Raw genomic sequence first — 24,944 nt, forward strand, 5'->3', positions numbered from 1 at the left:
CATGTCAATCCCTTCTCCCTCCCCACACCCACACCCCTCCTACCCTGCGACACTGTCATTTTCAGTACTTGGTTTTATATGCTTATAACATAATTCACACATTTCTCAATATTATTATGATTTGGGTATATTGACATTTTGGGGCTCTGTCTCAATTATATTATCCACTTAGATATTCTGTTGTATAGTTAGCTCAGAAGTTGTATGCTCCTCAGTTGATAGATTTTTTAGAAAAGATTCATTCTGCAGAAACATTTAGAATGTATTATTAGTGCATCTATTTTTCTTCAAGATTAAAATGTGGAATTGCTGGGTTTCAGTAACCTGTGACATTCAGAGCTCTGGGGTGACACTTCAACCCGTGTCTTTATAAACCTGGTATTATTCTACTAAACACCAATTTTAGTCTTCATGCTTTCATGAAGTGAGAATATTTGTGAACACATTTCTTGGTTGTTAGGTTTTGTATTCTGTGAGACTTTCTCCCTCCTTAATTTGTGTTCGAGAAGGCACATTCTTGTGTGGCTGCTTTGGAATTTCTGGGTTCAAGGGATCCTTTAGCCTCAGCCTCCCAAGTATTTGTGGGATGATGTGGGTGCTACTACACCCAGCTCTGCTGATTTTTCTTTGGGGCTTTTGCCCTTTTCTTGCACATTTGTAGGAATTACACTTTCTATATGAATTCTTTTGTTAAATATGTTATGATTTCTTCTTGCTATGGGGACTGTGCTGCCGAATTTCTGTGAACTCGACATAAGAGGAAACCTCAACTGAGGAATTGCCTCCATTGGATTGGCTTGTGGTCATTGCTAGTTGCTAGTTGATGTAGGTGGCCCAGCTCACTGAGGACTGGTTATTCCGAGCAGGTGGGCTTGCACTGTATAAGGTAGCCGGCCTGAGGGAACAGCAAGTCAGTGAGCAGCATTCCTCTGGTCTCTGCTTCTGTTTCTGCCTTGGCTTTCTGCAGTGATGGGCTGGAACCTGTAAGAGTGATAAGCCTGATCCTCCCAGTTGCTTTTGCTCAGTGTTTGATCACAGCAACCGAGAGTGAAAGAGGGCAGATTCCTTGTTTTTGTGCTCTGTATCTTTAGTTTTATATAAATTTAACATTTTAATGGGATTTGACATGATTAGCGTTTTCTTTTATGGTCTTACTTTTATGGTTTTATATTAGAACGTTTTCTTGTTACAGCCAACACTTTCCATTCTGGTGGTTTTAAATTTTGCTTTTCATTTCTAAGGATTTAAATCCTTAGTACTGATTTTTGCATATGATAAATAATGAGGAACTGACAGGGTTTCAAATCACCTGTATGTTTTCCATGTGAGGGACTACTTGTCTCTATTTCACTTAGTAAAGAGTCTTCCTATAGATTTATGATACCACTTATACTATATGAAAAGTTTCATATACTCCTAGTTTTTCTCTTTTCTTGCCTCTTTTGTATATTAACGTTGAGATAATGTAGTTTAGATGATGGTAGATTAGATCAAGTATGTTCTTCAAAACTTACCTTACTAATTCCAAGATCATAAGTGCTTTTAATTCAGATAAAATTCACCTAATGTGAAATTAACCATTTTAAAGTGATGATTTACTTAATGGCATTTGTAGATGTAATGTTACTCAACTATTGTCCATAATTTGAAAACAGTTTCAACACATCAAAAGGGAACATTGATTCCTGTGAAGGTAGGCTTTCCAGTTTCTATAGGCAGCTGTCAGAATTTTGTAAGAGATACCTTAAATCTGAGGGTTGCTCTGGGTACTGTCACCACCCTAACAGTGTTAACCCTTGCAGTTTATGAACGGTCTCTGTTACTTAGATCTCCCATACTTTCTGTATTGTTTGCAGTTTTCAGTCTGAGTGTTTTCTCTGCTGTAAATTCATTGCAGGTATTTTTTTTTCATTTTCTCTTTAGATGTTATTAGAAATATGATTGTATTCTTGGAGGGACATGGTGGTGCACGTCTTCAGCCCCAGCACTCTGGAATCAGAGGCAGGTGGATCTCTGTGAGCTTGAGACTGGCCCCGGTGTACATGAGTTCTAGGACAGCCTGGACTACATAGAGAGATCCTGCTTCAAAATAAAAGACAGACAATCCTACAGGTGGTTTTCTCTGTTCATGAAATATGCAGTATCTAGTTTTATTTATTTACTGCTTTAATTTGATTCTGGAGCTAAGGCAATACTGGCCTCATACAATGAATTATGGTTTTCTTCTTCAGTTTCCTCTAAAAGCTTCTGTGGAGCTGATAATAATTTTACCCTAAGTCTTTGGAGGAATTCTCAAGTAAAGTCACCTTAGCTGAGGAGTGCATGTGTGTTTTACATTTGTAAGATTGCTGTTGTGCCTCTTTTCTCATTTCTAATGTTGGAAATTTATTATGATTTCAATACCTTCCATTCAATAATCAAGAGAAGTGGAAGGAAAATCAGTAGGGACATAAAAACCAAGTTGACTTGACACTTACAGAGTACTACCCAACAACAGCAAAATACACATTCTGTTAAGACCATTTTCTAGACCATAATAAAGGGATTTAGGTCATATGAAGTATGAACTTAGCTTCAGTGAAATTAAAAGACATTTGGTATGGTAAAGATACTGGATAGTCCCCAAATGCCTGGAAATGGACACCTTTCTGAGTCATGGGTTACAGAGAACATAAAAAGTGCAGTTGGATGAACAGTAGTTATAGCTGGAGTTTTCCTGTCCCATAGCAATTCTCAAATGATCACTCAGAGGCTTACCATAAATTATAAATGCTTGGTCAATAGCTCAGGCTTATTACTAACTAGTTCTTACAACTTAACCCATTTCTATTAATCTGTGTGCTGCCCCAAGGCTTGTGACCTTTACCTCTATCTCATTTTGTATGTCTGACTTGTTCTCCTTCTGGCTGGCAACTCCAGATTCTACTCTTCCTCATCCCATCATCCTCAGTTTGGCTTTCCTGCCTAAGTTTATCCTGTTTAGCTATTGGCCAGTCAGCTTGTTTTTTCAACCAATCACAATGACATATATTCACACAGTATAAAGGAATATTCATAGTAGGAAGGTTTACAGTGGATTGTACACTTGAGCTGTGAGTTGTATGCTCTGAATAAAACAATTTTAATCCTTATTCTAAATTGTACCATCTGAAACTGATGTAGCTGCTGCCACTTAGTTTTTTTTTTTTTTTTTTTTTTTTAAATGAAGAAACCATCCTGACATGTATTTGTTTGTTTTTGAGATAAGTCTTGGCATACAGTTCAGGCTGACCTAGAGCTCACTGTGTAGCCGAGGCTGGCCTTAAACACATAGTCCTCTTGCCTCTGCTTCTCAAGTGCTGAGATTGTAGGCATACATCTTCATGCCTAATTGTTACACGAATTCTCTTTGGTCTTAATAATAAAAATGCAGAGTCAGCTACCAGAGGGTGAAAGTTGAAAGATAAGAGAAGCAGAGTGGCCAGCCACTAGGGTTCTTATCTATACCAATGCTCAGACCTAAGGGGCAGTCCTGTCCTCAGACTGCATTCATCTCTACGAATCCTCAGACTATGATGTTGAAGATGTCAGGCTGCCTGCTGCTGTGAAGAACAGTAAAACCTGGCCGGATTTTAAGGCAGCTATCTAGTTTGGCAGCAGCCCAAGAAGGGGGTCCAGGGAAAGCCCACCAGGAGAGAAGAAAGGCAAATCTAGATGGTAGGGAAGTGACTCTAACTGCATGTATCTCTGGCCTGTGCTGGTGGCTGCAAAGCCGCAGGCAAATGACTTTTTCATGAATTTGTACCTCCAAAATTAGGTGCCAGATGTTGCATAAATTCTCTTTTGTCTTAATAATAAAAACTCAGAAGTCAGCTATTGGGGTGAAAGTTGAAGGATCAGAGAAACAGAGTGCCCAGCCACTAGAGTTCTTACGTCTATCGATGCTCAGACCAAAGGGGTGAGCCTGTCCTCAGACTGCACCTCAGACTGCCTGAGCTCCTGTCTCTTCCCACCTTACCTCTCACCTATTGAGGTATACTGTACAAAACATAAAGTGTATCCACTTAAATTTGTTACTTAACCTTTTTCTCATTGACAGAATGCCCTGACTTAACCTAAAGGAGGAGCTGTTTATTTTGGTTTACAGCTGTGTAAGTGTCAGTCCATTGTGGTATGGAGGACATGTTGAAGCAGATCAATCTATGTCATAGTTATGAGAGAGGGAGGGAGATACAAGATACCCACAAGAACCTGTTCCAGTGACCTACTTTCTGCAGTTAGGGATCACCACTTGAACATTGGGAAGCTCCCAAAATGGTGCCACTAGCTGATATGTAAGATTGTGTGGTTGTGGGTCATTTCATATTAAAGCAGTAATATCTGAGTAAAGTTAGGTGGGAGCTTGTACAGCCTCCTTAGTGCAGATGATCACCCTTAGGTAGCTGAATATCTGTGCTTTGCTGACATTTGACTTAGAGTGTCTAAAGTCATACTAGTTATCTTTCTCCCTCTTTCCTTTTACCTGTTTCCTGTGTTTGTGTGAGTGAGTGTGTGCATGCACACACATGTGTTTGTAAGTGCATGTGGAGACCAGAAGTTGATGTCAGTGCCTACTATTGCTCTCCCATTTATTTATTTATTTATTTATTTATTTATTTATTTTATTTATAGGCAGAATCTTTCACTGAACCTGGAGCTGACTGATCTAGCAAGACTAGCTGGCCAGGAGGCTCCAGGGATTCTTTTGTGTCCACTATCCTAGAATTGGTATTAGAGACATGTAGCGAGATTTGCCAGGAGTACAGGCATGCACCATGGTACCTAAATTTCCATGTGAGTTGGCATCTGAACTCAGGTCTTCATTACTTATATGGCAAGTGCCTCATTGACTGAGCCATCTCCTCATCCCTCCCTTTTTCCTTCTTCATTCTCTGCATTAATTAATGATGTACCTGTTTTACATGTCAGTATAGAAAAATATCATTTTAACTTCCTTCCCTTTCTATATTCATTCACCCAAATTTATTGAAATGAATATAAATCTGCCTTTTTAAGATTAAAAAAATGTCTCTGTGTGTGTTAAGAGCTTGTGTATGCAAAAAGAACATTGTATCTATTTCTTGGAGCTAGAGTTATAGATAATAGTGAGCAGACAGACATGGGTGCTGGGATCTGAACTTGGGTCCTCTGGAAGAGCAGCAAGTGATCTTAACCACTGAGCCATCTCTCCAGTCTCTTGGTTTTGCCCTTCTAAAATTAGACTTTTTTCTTCAGATCTAGTGTGTATGGGTACATATGCATGTGTTTGCCCTCATGGCTTCTTTGACCTTCTAATTCCTTTCCCAGTCTCTGTTCCTCCTGTACCAAAGTCAACCCTGACATCTTTCTGAGATTTAAGTGTAGTTACGTTGTTTCAAATTGAAGTCCTTTAGTAGCTTCCTCTTGTACTCAGGATGCACTGTAATATCAACTCATGCATTTGTCTTGTGCACCCCCCCACCCCAAGCTCATTCTATCCTACTGTAGTATGTTTTCTTCTACCCGTGATTTGCTTTATTGGCTATACCAAATTACTTTGTCTGGTATGCTGTGTCACTTCTTTGTGCCATCATGCACTCTTAATTTCTGTGCTTTAATTTCTTGTTCAGCCTGGCAGGTTGCCATTCTTTTAATTTCTATTTGATGTTTACATCTATCTCTATACAAACCTGTTTTCAGATCATTCTCTGTATGCCTAATGTATAGCTATTTTTTCCATGTGTGGCTTACCTTTTCTGTAACAGTTGCTGGATTGTACTTCCTCTGTTGTGATTTACTCATTGTATACTTACTCTGTTTACATATTTGATTTTTACTCCTTGGAATGAGCAAATCTTTTGGCATGGTGTGTGTGTGTGTGTGTGTGTGTGTGTGTGTGTGTGTGTGTATTCCCAGAGCCTATTTTAGTATTCCTTACCTTTTGGAAATACTGGTTGATTATCATTGGATTCAGTGACTGATAACTATTCATTTGACCTAAAATTATTATCAATATGAAATCCTATTAAGACTCAAGTTCGCCTAATCAGTTAGTGTTCACTATATAAGCAGAAAAGAATTAACAGCCAAATTGATGATCTGTGCCTGAAGAAAAACAGTGGGTTTGTGTTGATGGTCATGGGCTGCATCATTGTGTAGCAATGCTTTGGAGTGGAACCTGTGGAGCCTGATGACAGTTTGGGTTTGGCATTGGTACTTGAGGCTCAGTGGATTTCTCAGTGCTTAGCTTTGAATCTCTCTTGAGCCTTTGTCATATGACTTGTACATTACCTATATTGATACAGAGTTAGGCTTCTCTATTAACATGTCTGAAGAGGAGGGTGCATTCTTATGGGATGGGGAGTCCCAGTGGTACAGTTTGTACTCTGATTCTTAACATAATCAGTATCCTAGAAAGTGCATGAGTTGGCCTACCATATTATACAGAAAGTTCTTTGTTGTTTATGTGAGAGTGCTATTCTGTGTAGATAGAGTGCATTCATTTGCTACTGAGAATCATCTTAGACTGAATTGTGAATAACTCCCTTATAATAGTTGGCACCATGCTATCTCCTAGCCATCTCAAAGTTTGAGGGGTCCTTCTGTCATGACCTTGAAGGTGAGGCATTTCTTTTTATAGGTCTTCATTTTCTTCAGGTGCTTTCACTAAGTTGTGCACAATTTCATTTGTGTTGTTTCACTGTTTTCTTTTCCAGTTGTTGATTGTCCTCTAGTCATTTACTAAATATAGACCATTCTCGGTCTATATTGTACATCAATAGTTTACCTAACTTTATCAGTTATTTTTTTATTTTTTTCCTACATTGTATGAATTTCTCTTTAATATTATTAAAACAGAATGGTTGAAAAGGCTGTTTCATAGCTAGTTTTTTAAATTTTGGTATAGGCTGTAAATCTTAGCAAGGAAATAATTACCAAGCTCACCAGTGTAAACATGGTATTGCCATAGAAGAGGCTTGAGTAGAAGTTGGAAGGCTTGGGGTCTAGAAAGGCAGGGCCACAGGGTGGTGGAGGAAAGTGTTTGCCCAGCACTGGTTGGCCATTCCCTTCCTTGCTGCACTCTTACATGTAATGGTTTGTCAATCCCTATAGACTTCTGCCTGTGACAGAGACTGGTTTTAAAGTCCTTTTTGTCTGTTTTGTTCTTTCTTTCATTTCTTGTTTAGTTGATAGTTTTCCACTACAGTCAAGTAGAAGCTGTAATAGCATCTTATTCACTCATCTGGAAGGGGATTGCTTTTGTAGCTTAGGAATGACTATATTGAGTGATAAGAATATTTGCCTTTGGAAAGTATCTTTTATTTGGTTTTCTCTTTTTCTTTGTTATGAAGTGTAGACATCAGAAATGGATATTGACTTTTACTCTCTTGCTTTTAATGAATGGTTTTATTATTTTCTTTATTATTAGACAAATTTTATTGGTAAAGCTTTTAATATTTTGGAGATAAATCCAATTATGATGTATTATTCTTTTTTCTAGTGCTTTTTTCCCTAAAACACTAAAATTTAAGGAGTTCAAGTTTTTATTTTTAAAATTAATTATAAAAATTACATATATTGTCAGTTCACACATGTTGCTTTCCAATTGTACTTGTAGCTGAGCAATTAAATTTAGTGTTTACCTAATAAAGTAAAATGTTGGGAGCTATTACATGACAATATTAACAGCTAGATGTTCTATTACTACCACATGAGTTTTTATTTGGATTTGAGGGTGAATTTGGCAAGTTGCTTACTTTAAAGACAATTGTCACTTACAGCTCTTTGACTATATCTCTGCACTAGGGTAGGAACTTGGAACTTGTTTGCCTTTGAATCTTTCTTGCGCCTCTGTTACCTGCCTATTGAGCTAAGCTTTCCATGATGAATCTGAACAAAATCCAAACTCTTTGACTTAGTAGCTTTTATCTTATTAGGAAAGATACTTAATTACAACATCACATACGATGGTATGTGAAAGAATTATGATGCCATGAGACTGTGTTAGAGAAACTTCTTAATCCAGGAGGTACTTGAAGAAATTATGATTGATCTGTGGCTTGAAGGTAAAGCAAGAGTTTAAGAGTGTTTTAAATAAAGGGGAAATACAATGCACAAGAAGCTTCAGGAGGCTTCTGTGACAAGCAGTTTTCAGGCCATCTAGAAACAAACACAGGTCCTGTGCATATAGTGTGCCCTAATGCCCACTTCTTCAGGGATCCACTTGGACTAGGAGCTACTACTGTTCCCAGGGATTTCCAGGTACCACAGGAAGAATTGAGGTATTATAATCTTTAATGGTGGCCTCAGAAATAGAAGGTTGGTGCAACTATGAGTGCTGTTGTCGGCACATAGACAAAGGAAGTGTTGGCACTGGACTAGAGGGGATAGATTAAGCACAGTTTTCCACCATTTTTGTCTTATGGTTTGGTGCCTTCTACATTTTTGCAGGTTTTCCAACAAGTTGCTATTGTCCTGTTTAGGGACGCTGAAGGTTGTAAGAGTGCAGGTCTTGGTCTCAAAGGACAATGATAATATATTAATTAGCTGTGCATATGGCTGTGTGTGTGGGAGTGGGTGGTAATGAGAAAGGGAGAGCAGCTTGAAGAAAATGAAGGAACCTAATTCAGGGCTTGCTGGACTTTCAGCCTGGGGTCCTCTCATGCATTCTTTTAGTAACTGTGTGCGTTTGGCAGAGACCTTCTGTGAGAAAGGAGTCTTTCTCAAAGAAAGACTTCTCTGAGAAAGGAGTCTCAGAGAGGTGATGTATCTTTAATGTCACCCACCTAGTGAAGATTCCATAGGCCTTACAGAGAGATGTCCTAGGTTAGTGTGTTTTGTCTTGCTGAAAGGGCTATGGTGAATAAGGAGACTATGACTAAGTAATCTTTGAAAATTCTGTGCTAGACATTTCTGTCATAGAGCTCAGGCGCTGTAAAATGGTCATGTTTCATTGAGAAGCTTTAAGAAGATAGATGGGATGTATTGTGGCCTGCATCCATTGCCATCCACTTCAGGGCTGACTCTAGATGGTAGTATATAACCTGTTTGCAGGGGTTCAGTGGTGGGTGAAGATGCTGCACAGTTATGCCTGTGAGCCTTTGCAAACATAGTGGGCTTTTGAATGTTACTCAACAGTTAGGTGAGGTAGTGCAGTTCTGGACTGGAAGCTGTTTCTCTACTTAGCGGTTACACAGTGCCCAGTGGGTTTGGCCACCCATTCTTTACAAGCCAACTAAAAGCCAACTTAATAATGAAAGCAGAAAAAGGGGATTTGTCCATTGTGGCCACATTACTATGGATGGACTTGAGAGGGGTTGTCACTGGATATTTATTCTTAAATAATTAGCTCCTTTAATTGCCTTATTGAGGACAGGTGGCTTGTTGGCGCACAGGATGTTAGTCCCTAGCTTCCTTCTGGAAGCTACCTTCCACTACTTTTCACAAAGACAGAACTTCCCTTGAAAGGACTAGTTCTCCTGTTTGACTGTGCTTTTCCCTGGGGCTCAGTACCGAGTCCTCCACTTTTCTGAACCTGTGTGTAGCCTGTACTTGCATAGAATAAATTCGGGAGACTTAGCTGAAAAGACAGAGCACCCAACTAGCAGAATCTGCACAGAATCTGCAAACTGGGGCAGGCAGTTGAGGGCTCCAGTGGAATCTCCCTCTCTCTTCTCTCTTGATCCATGTTGGCAATTTGTCCTCCTGCTTGATGGTCTCACAGTTGACTCATAAAGCTGTAACAGCTACATTTGAAGAGAAGAATAAATAGTTGGGTAAGTTTGGACTTAGTAGCCAAAAGGCTGTTTTCTCAGCTGGCTTTGTCCATTTCTTAATGCACAGAGAAAAAATTTCCCAGTAGACCTCTTTTTTTTTTTCTCGTTTATTAAATTAGGGTTATGTGATTACCTGTAGCTGTGGACAGGTGAGAACGATCTGGCTGGCATAGATGGATTATGGGGTGTTCTATTGGGCAGGCACATTGTTCTGTTTTTGGTAAGCTAGCTTTGTATTTTTTGTGTACGCTGGAGCGTGTGTGTGTGTGTGTGTGTGTGTGTGTGTGTGTGTGTGTCTGTCTGTCTGTCTGTCTGTCTGTCTGTCTGTCTTCTGTTTAACCATCTATTGAAGGACATCTGGATTTCCTAGTTTTTGTCTGTTATGAATAAAGCTGGTATAAATGTTTATATAGACTTTTCTTTGAGTTTAAAAATTATGGTAAAGTATATATAATTTTTCATGGCCTTCTTGAAGTACAGTGACATTAGTACATTCATATTGTTTGTATAGCCATCAGTTGTTGTGATATATATATGGTTTTTCAAGACAGGGTTTCTCTGTGGCTTTGGAGGCTGTCCTGAAACTAGCTCTTGTAGACCAGGCTGGTCTCGAACTCACAGAGATTGACCTGCCTCTGCCTCCTGAGTGCTGGGACTAAAGGCATGCGCCACCAACGCCAGGCTGTGATATATTTTTATGATCTAACAAATAAAGCTTACCTGAAGATCAGAGTACAAAGGTAGCCATACTAGTTAGCCAAAGAGGTCAGACAGTGGTGTTACTCACTTTTAGTTCCAGCACTCGGAAGACAGAGGCAGACAGATCTCTATTAGTTCAAGGCCACTTTGAGCTACGCGCAATTGATTCAGTCTAAAAGAGAAACAGAGCTCACATAAAGGTGATCTTAGAACTTGGGATCCCAAGCCTTTAACCCCAGCACTAGAGAGGAATACATGGTGGGAGACAGGAGCTCAGTGCTGTCTAAGGTTTGGTGGAGAGCAGTGCTGTCTAAGGCAGTCTGAGGACAGGATCACCCTTCAGTCTGAGCATTGGCCAGGGTTAGGAGCTCTCTAGTGACAAGCCACTTTGCTTTTCTTTTTTTTTTTTTTTTTTTTTCAAATTTTTTTTTCAAATTTTTTTATTAAATTATTAATATTTTCACATGTACTTTCCCTCTCCCTCTCCCTCCCCCCACCCCCATTCCTTCTCCCCCACCTCCAACCTACCCCCCACCCCATCCACCCGCCACTCCCCAGGCAGGGTAGGGACCCCAACCAGGGCTCCACCAAGTCCACCAAATCTTCCTGTGCTGGGCCTAGGCCCCTCCCCATGTGTTCAGAGACAGAGCGAATCCCTTCAAGTGGGATGGGCTCTCGAAGTCCCTCCCACCCACCAGGGCAAAATGCCAGTCCATCTCCAGAGGCTCCCAGGAGTGCAGGGGCCTCCCCATTGGCATCCATGATCAGGGGGCTGGATTAGTCCTGTACTGTCCTCCCAAAGAGCATCTGGGGTCGATATGCTTTCCCTTTTTCAGGCCAACTGTTTCTGTGGGTTTCTCCAACCAGGTACAGACCCCTTCGTTCTTCATTCCTCCCTCTCTTCAACTGAGTTCCAGATTTCAGCTCAGTGTATTTCTGTGGATGTCTGTCTCTGCTCTCATCAGCCACTGGATGAGGACTCTAGAATAGCATAGAGAGTATTCATCAATCTCATTCTAGGGGAAGGGTTTCTAGGCCAACTTCTCCTCCACTGCCCAGACTGTCAGATCGTGTCATCCTTATAGGTCTCTGGAGATCTTCCTAGTTCCAGATCTCTTCTCGGACCTATAGTGACTCCCTCTGATATGGTATCTCTCATCCTGCTCTCTCTCCTCTATTCTTCCCCCAACTCAATATATCTGCTCCTCCATTTCTTCTCCTCTACTCTTCATCTTGTGCTCTTATTGTGGCAGCACCCACTTCCCTACCCTCATGCTCTCAATTAGCTCGGGAGTTCATGCCATTTCCCATTCCTGGGGTCCATTTATCCCTTAGAGTCATTCATGATTTCTAGTTTCCTTGGGGTAGAGGATTATAGGCTGGTAAACCTTTGCTCTATGTCTAAAAATCATATATGAGTGAGTACATACCATGTTTGTCTTTTTGTGATTGGGTTACCTCACTCAGGATGGTTTCTTCTAGTTCCATCCATTTGCCTGCGAATTTCAAGATTCCATTGCTTTTTTCTGCTGTGTAGTACTCCATTGTATAAATGTACCACATTTTCTCTTTCCATTCGCCACTTTGCTTTTCTAATCTTCCACTTTAACCCCAATATCTGTCTCTGGGTTTTTATTATTAATAACCATTCTCCTTCATTTCAAGACCTCTTTTTATCTTGGAAACAGAAACTCTGTGCCCATAAAACAATGACTTTATTACCCTTACTCCAGGCCCTCGATACCACTATTTTAGTTTGTAGCTCTATAGCTTTACCTTCTCTACATACCTCACATGAGTGGAACAACATTTGCCTTTCTCTGACAGGATAGCATTCTAGGCTTTTGTGTGAACATAACCTTTCATTTCTTTGATAAATGTGTAGGAGTACACTTGCTGGATTCTGTGACAGTTGCATGTTTAGATTTGTGTAGTTTTTTTTTTTTTCTTAAAGAAATCAGCAAACTTTTCCCAGAATGGCAGTGCTCTTTTACATTTCTGTTAAGTATTATTTAGGTCCAGTTTCTACAAAGGTGACTCTGACCATTATGGATTGTCCCCTTTCAGAGAGTGGACATGGCAGTTTATTTGGAAAGTAATGGCTGTAGCAAGTCTCAGCCCTGACTGCATTCATGTGCATTGTGATGGACTTGAAGAAAGATTGAGATCTCTCTCACAAAAGTAGAACTGGGGAGAAAAACGCTGTGGTTGAGAATGTGGCATTGCTGTTGAGAAAGTGAAATGGTGATGACTCTGGAAAAAGTGTTTCCTTAAGAAAATGAAACATGGTATCCCTCTTGGAATGCTGCAGTTAGACTTTGGGCAGTTGCAACCCACTGTGTCCACTAAATTTAGCAAAGGGCTCTGCATAACACAGGTTGAGTAGCTCTCATCTGAAAAGCCCGCAGGCATGGCATGCAAAAGGTTTCAGATATCAGAGCATTTAGGAGTAAGGATTTTAGATTAGGGAAACAACCAGAATTTTCAAAACCTTCTGATAAACTGAAATCTGAGACACTTGTGGTCTCAATTATTTAGGATAAGAAACAATATATTCACCACTAACTAAAGTAGAACTTTTATTTTAAAAAAAGGCTGAAGAGAGTTTTAATTATTCATCAGTTGGGAATCATTGTGTTATTTAATCTTGGCCATTTGCAAAGCAGCTTCAGCAGCATATGCTGTACTAAATAAATGAACGTTTCCTACCTCTAATTTCCCTTCTCTTCCCTTGGTCCTAGGTTCCTGTGTTTGTCCACTCTCTGCTATTTAAACCACTGATTTACTTTCCCTTTCCCACTGGCCTTCTTGGCCTCCATCTTGACCCCATCGTTGCCCTCTTTTCATGGATCTCCTTCAAGTTATTGGTTCTAGTTTTCTCTTTTCTCATGGAATTAGAACTTTTTTCTAGGCTTCCTCTTTCCATGTAAAATATGTACTCAGCATCTAGAATACATTTTCCTATTCATATCACCTTATGTTTATCTTACTCTTTGGGCAGATATGAGAGATAAGAGTTTCTGTCACTAATACGTCTCATCTTTTAATGGAGGGGGCTGGAAAACAAGCATTAAAATTTAGAGAAAGAACTTTAAGGTTTGGTGTACTACTCTTTCTTACCAATTTTTTAAGTTTAAATTTATTATTTATTTTTAATTCACAGGGAAGAAGAAGAGCGTCTGAGAAATAAGATTAGAGCTGATCATGAGAAGGCTCTGGAAGAAGCAAAAGAAAAATTAAGCAAGTCAAGAGAGGAAATCCGTGCTGAAATTCAAACAGAGAAAAATAAAGTAGCCCAAGCAATGAAGATAAAAGAGACCAGGGTACTGCCACCTGTCCCTGTTCCACAGCGTGTAGGGGTCAGTGGTGGAGACCCAGAAGACAATGAAATCAGGAAGAAAAGAGAAAAAATTAAAGAGGTAATAAGCTGAGGTTGGTGATATGGAGTGGTTACAGATTTATGTCTGACTGGATATTATGTGGTGTTATACATTGTGTTTGTTCATTAGTGTAGTTGTAATTCAGTTTCCAGGTTGATAGCAAGGATTGGATCTCTGTCGTCCTTTTTTTTTTTTATTGATATAATGTAAGTTTTTGAAAACACATTTGATTCAAGTTTCTTTAGATGGTTATTTTTACCATCACCATGTTAGAGAGCTTTTGAAACACAGGACTTTATAATAGAATGGAGTCTGTGTATAAGTTTATTGAATAAGCAATTTAAAATATTCAGGTTGTGCCGGGCATTGGTGGCACACGTCTTTAATCCCAGCACTCGGGAGGCAGAGGCAGGTGGATCTCTGTGAGTTCGAGGCCAGCCTGGTCTCCAGAGCAAGTGCCAGGATAGGCTCCAAAGCTACACAGAGAAACCCTGTCTCGAAAAACCAAAACCAAACAAAACCAAACCAAAACAAAACAAAACAAAAAAAACCTCAGTTTGAAGGGGATGTACTATATACTGTCATAGACAAGGTTTTAAACAATTTGTGCTGTATTAGCCATGTTTCAAGGAACTGTACTGCTATTAGGACCATGCTCCTTCCGAAGATTCTTAATGGATTGAAGGAAAGAAAAAAATTAATTTCAAAATACTTTAAATTTATTTAGCTTCAAAAGTTTTTCAAGTTGTAGTTCTAGGAATTCCTGATTAAGAGAATACTAGCTCTAGTGAATTTGAATTAAACTATGTTAAGTAGGGCTCCTGATAATTCTGCGTATAGTTTACAGTTGTACTGCTTGAGAAGAAGCGTCATGAGGTGTAAGAGCATCAACAAGAATAAATTTAATTTATAGGAATCTCTGTATATATTCTGATAATAGATACATATTTTAAAAACTTAGTCTGGCAGTTTTTCTCACTGCCATGACATATTTGAGCTTCAAAAGGAAGGAAGGGAGGGAAGAAAGGTGGGTGGGCTTATTTTGACTCACAGTTTGAGGGGACAAACTGAGTCAGGGAAGGTGAGATGGTTAGTCATGTCATATCTGCAGTCAGGAAGCAGGAGAGTAGTAAATCCTGTACTCAGCTGGCTTCCTCCCTCTCTCCCCCCTTTCCCACAGTTTGAACCAAGTGGAAGGGATGGTGCCACTCACTTTCAGCATGGGTCTTTCTTCCTCAGTGAAGCCTCCCTGGAAACACCCTCAAAGACATAGCCAGAGTTGTTACTAAATGGTTCCTTATCCTTTGAACAGGGGCATTTGACATGGCTGATTCTAAGTCCGTAATATGCATTTGTCTCTGTCTCTTTCCTTTTGTTTCTTAGTTTTTTCATTGTTGGGAGAGAGTTAGCCATTATCAGTTTAGGATTAAATTATATTACATAAACCTTGAGATTATATAATGAGGTGATCTCCTTCCTCTTAATGTTTATACTAACATGAATACAAAGGACTTGATTATCCTACTTGATCTATATACCCATCCAGTCACAGTGACTAGAGCAAGAATTGGCAAATTACAACCTGTGGGCTAAATTTCTTTCATTTGCCTGGTTTTAAAAAAATCAATTTTAGTTAGAATACAGACATGGCCATTTGGTTACATATTACGTAGGATTGCTCAACAGTTTCAATCTTCTGGTCTCTGGACTAAAGGTAAGAGAGTGTGTAGTCAGACTGAATTAGTTGGTGGTAGAAGCAAAGTCCCTTGATTGGCAACCTAGTCATTATCACAGTGAAGAAAGAGGAGCTGTTTCCCAAAGCATTAGCAGTTTATAAAAGGAAAGAATGCCAAATAGCTACCTTTCTTCCCCCAAATAACTTTTTGATTACATCTGATTTTTTTGTTGTGTAGATTGAAATTAAATGTAGGTGTTTTAGTTAGGGTTTCTATTGCTGCTACCGAACACCATGACCAAAAAAGCGAGGGGAGGGAAGGGTTTATTTGACTTACATTTCCATGTTGCTTTTCATCATTGAAGGAAGTCATGACGGAAACTCAAACAGGCCAGGAACCTGAAGGCAGGATCTGATGCGGAGGCCATGGAGGAGGGGTGCTACAGGCTTGCTCAGTCTGCTTTCTTATAAAACCCAGGACCACCAGCCCAGGGATGGCACCACCCATCATCTTCCATTAGTTGCTAATTAAGAAAATGCCTTACAGGTGGGGAGGCATTTTCTCACTTGAGGTTCCCTCCTTTCAGATAACTCTCCCTTTGTCAGGTTGGCAAAAGACTAGCCAGCACAGCACAGTAGGTATCTGAAACAAGTGTTAATTGAATAATATGCTAATATAGGAAACATGGCAGAATGGGTAAAGATATAATAACCCAACTCTAAATTATATGAAGTAAAATAGTCTGTGGATAGCTTCAAGTGGTGCATTGTAATTTTTCTCTTCTCAGATGATGAAGCATGCCTGGGATAATTACAGAACATATGGATGGGGACATAATGAGCTCAGACCTATTGCAAGGAAAGGGCATTCCACTAACATATTTGGTAAGGTAACTTATGAATTACTGTTTTTTTTTTTTTTCTTTATCTTTGAAAACAAGATCTAGCTTTCACTCCACTAACATATTTGGTAAAGTAACTTTTTTGAATTACTGGTTTTTTTCTTTATCTTTGAAAACAAGATCTAGCTTTTAAAAGTACTCTCCAAGATCTTTATTCTGTGCAGCTATAATTTGAACTTTTTGTTTTAGTGTGCCAAGATTTAGTTCTTGCACTGGAATACATAGCTTTGTGTTAGATATTCTATTTACTTAGGTACATTTAAGGATTTTGAAGCTTTTTTTCTGCTTGCTTGTTTGTTTGCTTAATGTCATGATATGTAGGTATCTATTTGCAGGGTTTTTTTTTTTTTTTTCCTTCATGATAGTAAGTGCCTTTTGTGATACTCAAAGGAAAAGGGAGAGCAGTTTAGAGATTTCAGTGTGGTATTAGAAGTTTAATAGGCAGCACACCAAAAGTTACTTGATTGGTAATTGAGTGGATGATGCTGTGAATTGATGGTGTGTGTGTGTGTGTGTGTGTGTGTGTGTGTGTGTGTGTGTGTGTGTGTGTGTGTGTGTGTGAGGAAGGGGTTTAAATCGGTCTGAGGAAGAGCGGTACTATTCTTGAGCTTGTTCTTTTTCCTTTTCAGCTCAGTTCACTTGTTAAATGTAACTTGCCCAACTAATTTTGACTAGCATGTTTCATTAAACCCAGGGTTAGTTTTGAGACTTGTCCAAGTTGTCCCTTGGGTCATCACTACTTCCTCTTGTTTTGACTGTTGATGTGTTGGCTATCTTGGTGGTATCTATTAGTCAACACACATGCTGGTCTCATATATTATTCACAGGCAGAGCTGTTTTCTTTATTATTTACGGTATGCCATAGTAATAGTTCAAATAACAGTATTTTTACTTGTTAAGAATTTTTCTAATGGTATATTTCTCAGAATCTCTCTCTCTCTCTCTCTCTCTCTCTCTCTCTCTCTCTCTCTCTCTCTCTTTTTGTCAGAAAAAAATGTCTTAAAAGTTAAGTTGTCTTGAGTTTGAAAGTTGTGGAAAGAAAAGATTTCCTTTGGGTGGCTAGTCAGTAGCTACCAGGTTTTTCATAATATATTTTATTTAGCTGATGTCATTTAATGAAATAGAGTATATTTCCTCTCCAAATGCATTACAGATGAAAAGTTCCTGTTGCGTTGTAGATGTCACAAATGACAGTTCTCTAAAAGACATTGTATATTTAATAGTCAGTTAAATTAGGTCAGACTGTGATAGACAGTGAGCTTTAAGGATTTGAAGATAAACATGTATTAAAAATAAGAGTGGATGTGAATTTTCTACATTAAATTAAAAATTGTGTGTGTGTGTGTGTGTGTGTGTGTGTGTGTGTGTGTGTGTGTGTACGTGTACGTACATACATGAGCTATGGAACTGTGTGGAGAAGCACATCCCTGCTATACTCTCCTGGATGGAGGTCAGTTTTCTTCTTCCACTATGGAGTTCCAGGACTCGGGCTCAGGTTGTCATGTGTGTGTAGCAAGTGCCTTTACTGTTGAGTCTTGTCCCCAGCCCTAACTTTTCACTTTTTGCCAGGTGTGTTGTACAGTTCCTTTCATGTCTTATCATGTACCAAATAGACATTAGTTCTCATCCTGCTTTTAAATATTTTTTATTTTAAATTAAAATTAAGTATACAATTTCCCCCTTTCTTTTCCTGCTCTAACATAATCATTCTTTTAAAAACAGAAAAGTATTTTAGCTCATGGAGAACATACCATATAAGAAGAAAGTTGTAGTAAAGTGGTAGATAAGAGCCCAAGTGCAATCTGTGATTTTCAGTAGTCAAAATTAGGTGTTGATAGAGTTTATTATTTTTTTGTTATTTTCCAGACAAATAATTTGCCAAGGAAAAATAGATCATTTACTATTCTTTGTCTGATATTCATATACAGAAAGTTTATGGAAGGTGTTTTGAACTCCAAAAATTGTTTCTTGTTTCTCTCTGTAATCTTTTTGCACATCTTATTCTTGCTAGTGAATATGATTTGATGAATTTTTTAAAAAAAGTTTTTTACTTTTTTAAAAAATAAAATGCTGAAGATAAGAGTGGTAGTTTAGTGTCTCACCTGTCATCCCAAATTTATTATGATTTTGTAAAAAACAAACAAACAAAAACCAAAACAGTTTTTTTAAATCCATTCTCTGTTACTGTAGGTTTTGTGGACAGGTATTGCACTTTTACTCACAGTCTTGCAGGTTTCAGGGAGTTAAAATAAAGTTTGTCTTTCCTTTAACTTTACTTGTAAATGGTTCTTTTATATGATAAATGAAATCACTGTTCTCCTGGCTTCACTCTAGTTAGTCCTTGCCACCATAGTACTCTGCAGGTAACAGAAAGCCCATTTCAAAATGACTTCAACAAGAGTAGCATTCTGTTATCTCTGGGGTCCTGGTAGAGACTTAATTCAACTCAACCTTTTCCCAACCTCTTCCTTCCGTTTGTTTTGTGGCTTCTTAGCAGGATAGGTAGGCTTCAACATTTGAAGTTTCAAGTCTTCAGACTACTCACTGCATATGTAGAATTGGAGAAGGGTTTGGGTTTCTTAGAAATAAGATTGAAAGAATCATTGGCTTTTGTTGTTGCTAACTGATGGGCAATAGTCATGTGTCTTACCCTCTGTGGGCCTGCTGCTGTGGAGATCAGAAGGAGAAGACTGCTGCTGCTTCGGACATAGTTTAGCACTGATCCTAGTGATCCAGACGTGATTAATAGAACAAATCTTTGGGTTTTCTGAGACAAACTTTTTTTTGCTTATTGCTTGTCTATAACTTACCTCTTGCTTCAGCTTCCCAAGTTCTAGAGTCATAGGTCTGTACCACTGTGGTTGGCCAGCATGGATGCTTTTTATTTGGATATTCTGGAGAATTGTGGAGTTATGTTAGAGAGAGGTCTTTTTGCACTTAAAAAGAGGAATTTTGATTCAGCAAAGACTGACATTGCTGTGCATTATTATTATGAGATCCATCTGCCTCCACCTCCAAGTGCTGCAATTAAAGGCATATGCTATTACTACCCAGGTTGCAGTGCTTTTTAAAGACTGCTTTTGGTGTTCTCTTTCTCTCTCTCTCTCTCTCTCGCTCTCTCTCTCTCTCTCTCTCTCTGTGTGTGTGTGTGTGTGTGTGTGTGTGTGTGTGTGTGTGTGTGTAAATATTTTTTTTTTTTTACTTCTGATTTAACTGGGGCTTTGATTTTAGTTATTTTTGTTTTCATATTCATGAGGGATCTTTTGTAGTTTTCTTCCCTCCCTCCCTCCCTCCCTCCCTCCTCCCTCCTCCCTCCTCCTTCTCCCCCCTCCCTCCCCTTCCTCCCTCCCTCTCACCTTTTTGGAGACAGGGTTTTACTATATAGCCTCCTGGCTGGCCTAGACTTCAGCCCGAGCGGTGGGATTAAAAGGTGTGCACCTGACTAAGTTTAAGTACTGTCTTTATTGAGCAACATCCTTGAAGTACAATCCTAGTTATTGATTGAAGATCTCTCTAATGTTAGTATTTAGTGCTGTGCATTTCCTGCTAACTGCTAGATTTAACTTATCCTGAGATTTTTATGTCATATTTTCATTCAATTAAAATATTCAGACCTTAATCTAGAATCCATATGTTGATTTAATTATCTAAAAACTGAACAGTCCACTTAATGTCAAGGGTCCCATGTAGCCTAGTGATTAATTTGGCTATTTCTGTGACACTAGTGGGATCAGATGGTAGTTTTATTTTTCTTAGTGAATTCATATTTTCAAACAGTGGTATATGATATTTATGAAATGAGTTTTAGTTTTTGTTTTATTAACATTGGTATAGAGTTGGAATTGTCAGCCTGAACACTAAAGTAGAATTTATGTTATGAAACTTGTAGAATGTGTGGTACTTTTGTAGTGAGTGGCTCTTGGTATATTTGATCAAATATATTATCAGAAAGATCTCTGCCCTGCTAATCTAAGGTTTTGAAATTTATTGTGAAAATAAAGTAAGACTTAGAATTTTCTTAATTTCCTCTACTCTTTGCATTTTTATTTCCTATTTTGATTTTTTTTTTGTTTCTTTCCTCTGAAAAACTAGGTTAGGAATAGAATTACTATATGGTTGTTTTCATAGAACCATCTTTCAAATTAGTCATTTTGACACTTTGTTTCTAACTTATTTCTGCCTTTAACTTTTCTAGTTCTACTTTGTTGTTCATGTTTGTTGGTACCTTTTCTTTCTCAGTAGTGGTGGAAAGTGAGCAGTGATGTTATTTTTTTGATCATTATAATCTTTGATTTACTTTCAATATGTAAAAAAAACTAAAAATGACCTCATATGAGGGGGATGTTTTTAACAACAGCTATTTCTTTCTTTCTAAATATAGGAAGCTCACAGATGGGTGCCACCATAGTGGATGCTTTGGATACCCTTTATATCATGGGACTTCATGATGAATTCATGGATGGGCAAAGGTGGATTGAAGACAACCTTGATTTCAGTGTGGTATGTATACTTTGGCAATTCATCTAATCTCTTAATTATGAAAGTACAGTTTTAATGTTCTGGTCTGAATATTTGTATCCTCTCACATTCATGTTGAAATCTAGTCACTAATGTGCTAGAACTAGAAAGGGTCTTTGGGAAGTGATCAGTTCATTAGGACAGAGCCATTACGGATATAATTAGTTCCCTTATAACGAAGTTCTCAGAGAATTACTTTGCTCTGTATATGAGAGGTCACATAAGTACCATCATGAACCAGTTGAGTGGCTCTCACTAGTCACTGAATCTGCTGGTGCTGTGGACCTTGGACTTCCCAGATTCCAGGAAGGTGAGGAATAAATTTCCATTAGTTAACAGTTGCATATGGTGTATGCTGCTTGATTATAGCCAGCCTCATGGTTGAAGGTGTCAGTTGTGCTGTGAGCATGTTCTCAGCAGTTTGCTGAACCTATGCTAGGTCATCATTCTTTTGGGATTCTCATTTGTTCTGTTATTTTTGTGTAAATACTCACTGTTCTCGATACCTTTTCATATTTCTTGCAATGATCATTTAAAGCAGTGTCTTAGCTAGTTAAGGACATAATAGCAGGGGGAGAGGCAATGAGGTAAAGTCTTAAAAACTAATAAACTGCTTTATTAATACTTAGTTTATAACATTTATATTAAGAATAACAGACTACATCTGATTAGAGTAAGCAATGGTGGAATATTTCTAACTATTGAAGAATTTCTTATTAATATGACATTTCTGAGAAGATAGCCCAGGGAAGCCATGCACATGTGGCTGAGGATAGAATTAGAGGTTTGAGATTATATCCTCTTGTCTTTAAAAGCATATATGCCTGTTATCTTTGCTTGTTATGCTGTGTTGAAAATGTCCATTAGTCCAGTTGTTCAAAGGTGATCTGTCTTTTCCCCTTGTTTCTCTACTGCATTCTAATTCCATTAGCACGTGAACTGTTCTTCAAACACTCAAAATAAGGATTTGTGTTTTCATCAGCTTTGCAAAATTTGTCATTATTTTACCTATATGCCTCTTCCCTATTTCTTCTGTCTCTCCATTTAGAACTTTTCTTACCTTCTCTCTTAAGTTAGGGAAGAGAAGAATTTTACAAATAATTATATAGCAATAGATGATGTAAACATTACTTGTGCATATAATGTAGGATAAAAGCTTACTAATGGTTGACTTATTTTAAATTCAGTAGCCAGAAAAAAGTTGGATAAGGTGATATTTTATTTTTTTCAGAGACCTGCAAAAAGTGACAGAGTGATTCACATAGTGAGATGAGGGAAAATGGTCAGCTAAGAGAGTATTCAGTATAAAGTGACACTAGGCCTCAAGTTTGCCATTCTGGGAATAGCAAGTAGGCCCATATGACCAAGTCAAATAAAAGAATCTTAAATTAGTGAGATGTCAGAAAAAATGTGAGGGATCTGAACATAATAGATCTTAGTTGGCATTTTACTCAAAGAGTAACAAGAGGCTGTTGGAAGAGGTGTTAGTAGAGACTTAAATGCTACTGCAAGAATCATTATTATTATTAAGTCAAATATTTCCAGTATGTAGCAAAGGGACTTAATAATAATAATGAGCACTGCTTGCAGGGGTAGTTGTGGAATGAAGATGCTACAAGACTAGCATGGAGCACTAACGTGGAGCTCCTCAGTTTCCTATTGGTCCAGTTCTCCTGTGACTCTTGCTCAGCTCTTTGTGGCTACTTGCTGTCCTTCAGGGAGGTTTTTCGAGACAGGGTTTCTCTGTGGCTTTGGAGGCTGTCCTGGAACTAGCTCTTGTAGACCAGGCTGGTCTCAAACTCACAGAGATCTGCCTGCTTCTGCCTCCCAAGTGCTGGGATTAAAGGCGTGCGCCACCAATGCCTGGCTCTTATCTATTGCTATTTATTGTAAAAACTTTTTGCTATATTTATGTGTATGCATACTGCAGTGTGCAAATAGAGATTATTGGATAGCTTGTGTGAGTCTGTTCTCTACTTCCACCATGAATTCTATGAAACTGTATATTACATATGTAAATATTTGTGATAAATTTGCTTCAATTTGTTTGCCTTTTGGTTTTGTTTGTAATCTTTCTTGTAGGTAATTTGCATATTAGGGAACTATAAAATTCTTAATTTATTTATTACAAAATTTTGATTTTATTCTTACACATTATCTGCTTTATTAAGTTTGCAAATTATCATATTTTCTTCTACTTCTGTATTTTACTTTTTAAATTTCTAGCCATCCATTTTTCATTTTGATGTATGTGTGCTGTGCACATCAACATTGATTTCTGACATAGGAGTTGGTTTTCAGGAGTATTAGTTCATTAACCATAATTCTCTTGTGTTTTGGCATCTCCTTTAATAATTACAATAATTATTAGGTACCAGCAAAATATTTAATATTAATGAGAAGAGATAGAAATAGAGTTTATGCTACAATAATTAAAATAAAAATAATGGAGTCATTAGAGAAGTTTTTTTTTTTCCTTAGGACTTGAGATCCATTATTCAGGAAATGGAGGCCTTTACAAGTCAACAGTAGTCAACGGTAGTGAATACTGCAATGATCCCAGGATTGTGTCGGGTACATCAGTATGGTCCCTTGATTTTGGCAGTCAGGAAGCTGTGGTGATAGTAATAGAGGAACAGTAGTGAACTAACAAATAGAAGATGAGGTTTCATGGTATGAGGAATGAAAATGCACAATCTTAAAACACATTCTGTTTGTGAGAAACAATTGAAATACTAAAAACACTTGGAACTGTAATGTATTTTGTGTATGTGAGTGTTTTCACTTTGTCTCTACAGAATTCAGAGGTGTCTGTGTTTGAAGTTAACATTCGATTTATTGGAGGCCTCCTTGCAGCATATTACCTGTCAGGAGAGGAGGTGAGTAGTCAAGTAATATCTTGTTTGTTTGCTTAAGAAGGTCAGAGAAAGGATAGGCAGGGCTAGTGGCCAGAGAGAATAAATAGGAAGAGAAATCTAGGCTAACAAAGAAAAAGGCAGAAAGAAGGACGAAGCCAGGCAGTGGTGGCACATGCCTTTTAATTCCAGCACTTGGGAGGCACAGGTCAGCAGATCTCTGTGAGTTCAAGGCCAGCCTGGTCTACAGAGTGAGTTCCAGGACAGCTAAGACAGAGAAACCCTGACTTGAAAAACCATTTAAAAAAAAAGGGGGGGGGGGTGGTCATGAAGGGCAGTAAAATGAAACACTTTCCTAATAGCATATTGTTTTTTCTAATTTGAATATTTCTAAATTTAAGATTTTCCTTAAATACAAATTTTAGATTCCTCTTGCCTAATTTTTACAGAATTAAAGTTTTGGTTGAGTTTTATAAGCTTAGAGAGTTGGAAGAATAGTTTGGCTCTTTGGATTTATGAGCACTTTGTTTTCATTTTAGAATTTTATTTAGGTGTTTGAAAAATACTTTGTATGAGTGTCATGTCCATATGTATTTCTGTGTACCTTGTACCTGCCTGTTGCCTGTGGAGGCCATAAGGGCATTAGATCCCCTGGACCTGGGTGGACAGTAGTGAGCTGCCATGTAGGTGCTGGGAGTTGAACCCAGCTCTTCTGGAAGAACAGCCAATTCTCTTAACCACTGAGCCATCTCTCTAGTCCCTATTTATGATCTTAAAGGGTCTTAGGTGTGGTATTTCCTTACGGAACATTTTTATTATACAGGACACCTTGCGGGAGTCTGTTCTCTATTTCCACCAGGAGCCTTTTCTAGTTTTGCTAATTAATTCTGGTAGCTGTAAATTGAATAAATTCTCAGATGTTCTGTTCTGTTCTGTTCTGTTTTGTTTTGAGACAGGGTTTCTGTGTAGCTTTGGAGCCTGTCCTGGCACTCATTCTGTAGACCAGGCTGGCCTTGAACTCACAGAGATCCGACTGCCTCTGCCTTTTGAATACTGGGATTAAAGGCATGTGCCACCACCACCCAGTTTTAGGGATGTTCTTTGTGAAAAGTAATATTATTAGTAAAAAGGGTTGTCTTATT

The 24,944-nt window shown here is 38.4% G+C and overlaps 1 protein-coding gene across 1 annotated transcript in view; it reads left to right on the forward strand.

Moving 5' to 3' along the window:
* Window positions 1-24,944, forward strand: part of Man1a2 (mannosidase alpha class 1A member 2) — a 128,814-nt gene that overhangs the window by 17,018 nt on the left and 86,852 nt on the right. Inside the window, exons 2-5 of the mRNA XM_027393789.2 lie at window positions 13,636-13,891; window positions 16,316-16,412; window positions 20,811-20,929; window positions 23,746-23,826. Coding sequence (XP_027249590.1) covers window positions 13,636-13,891; window positions 16,316-16,412; window positions 20,811-20,929; window positions 23,746-23,826 — 553 coding nt within the window. The remainder of the gene's footprint in view (window positions 1-13,635; window positions 13,892-16,315; window positions 16,413-20,810; window positions 20,930-23,745; window positions 23,827-24,944) is intronic.

Source organism: Cricetulus griseus, assembly GCF_003668045.3.
Source record: "Cricetulus griseus strain 17A/GY chromosome 1 unlocalized genomic scaffold, alternate assembly CriGri-PICRH-1.0 chr1_0, whole genome shotgun sequence".
Taxonomy (NCBI): Eukaryota; Metazoa; Chordata; class Mammalia; order Rodentia; family Cricetidae; genus Cricetulus; species Cricetulus griseus.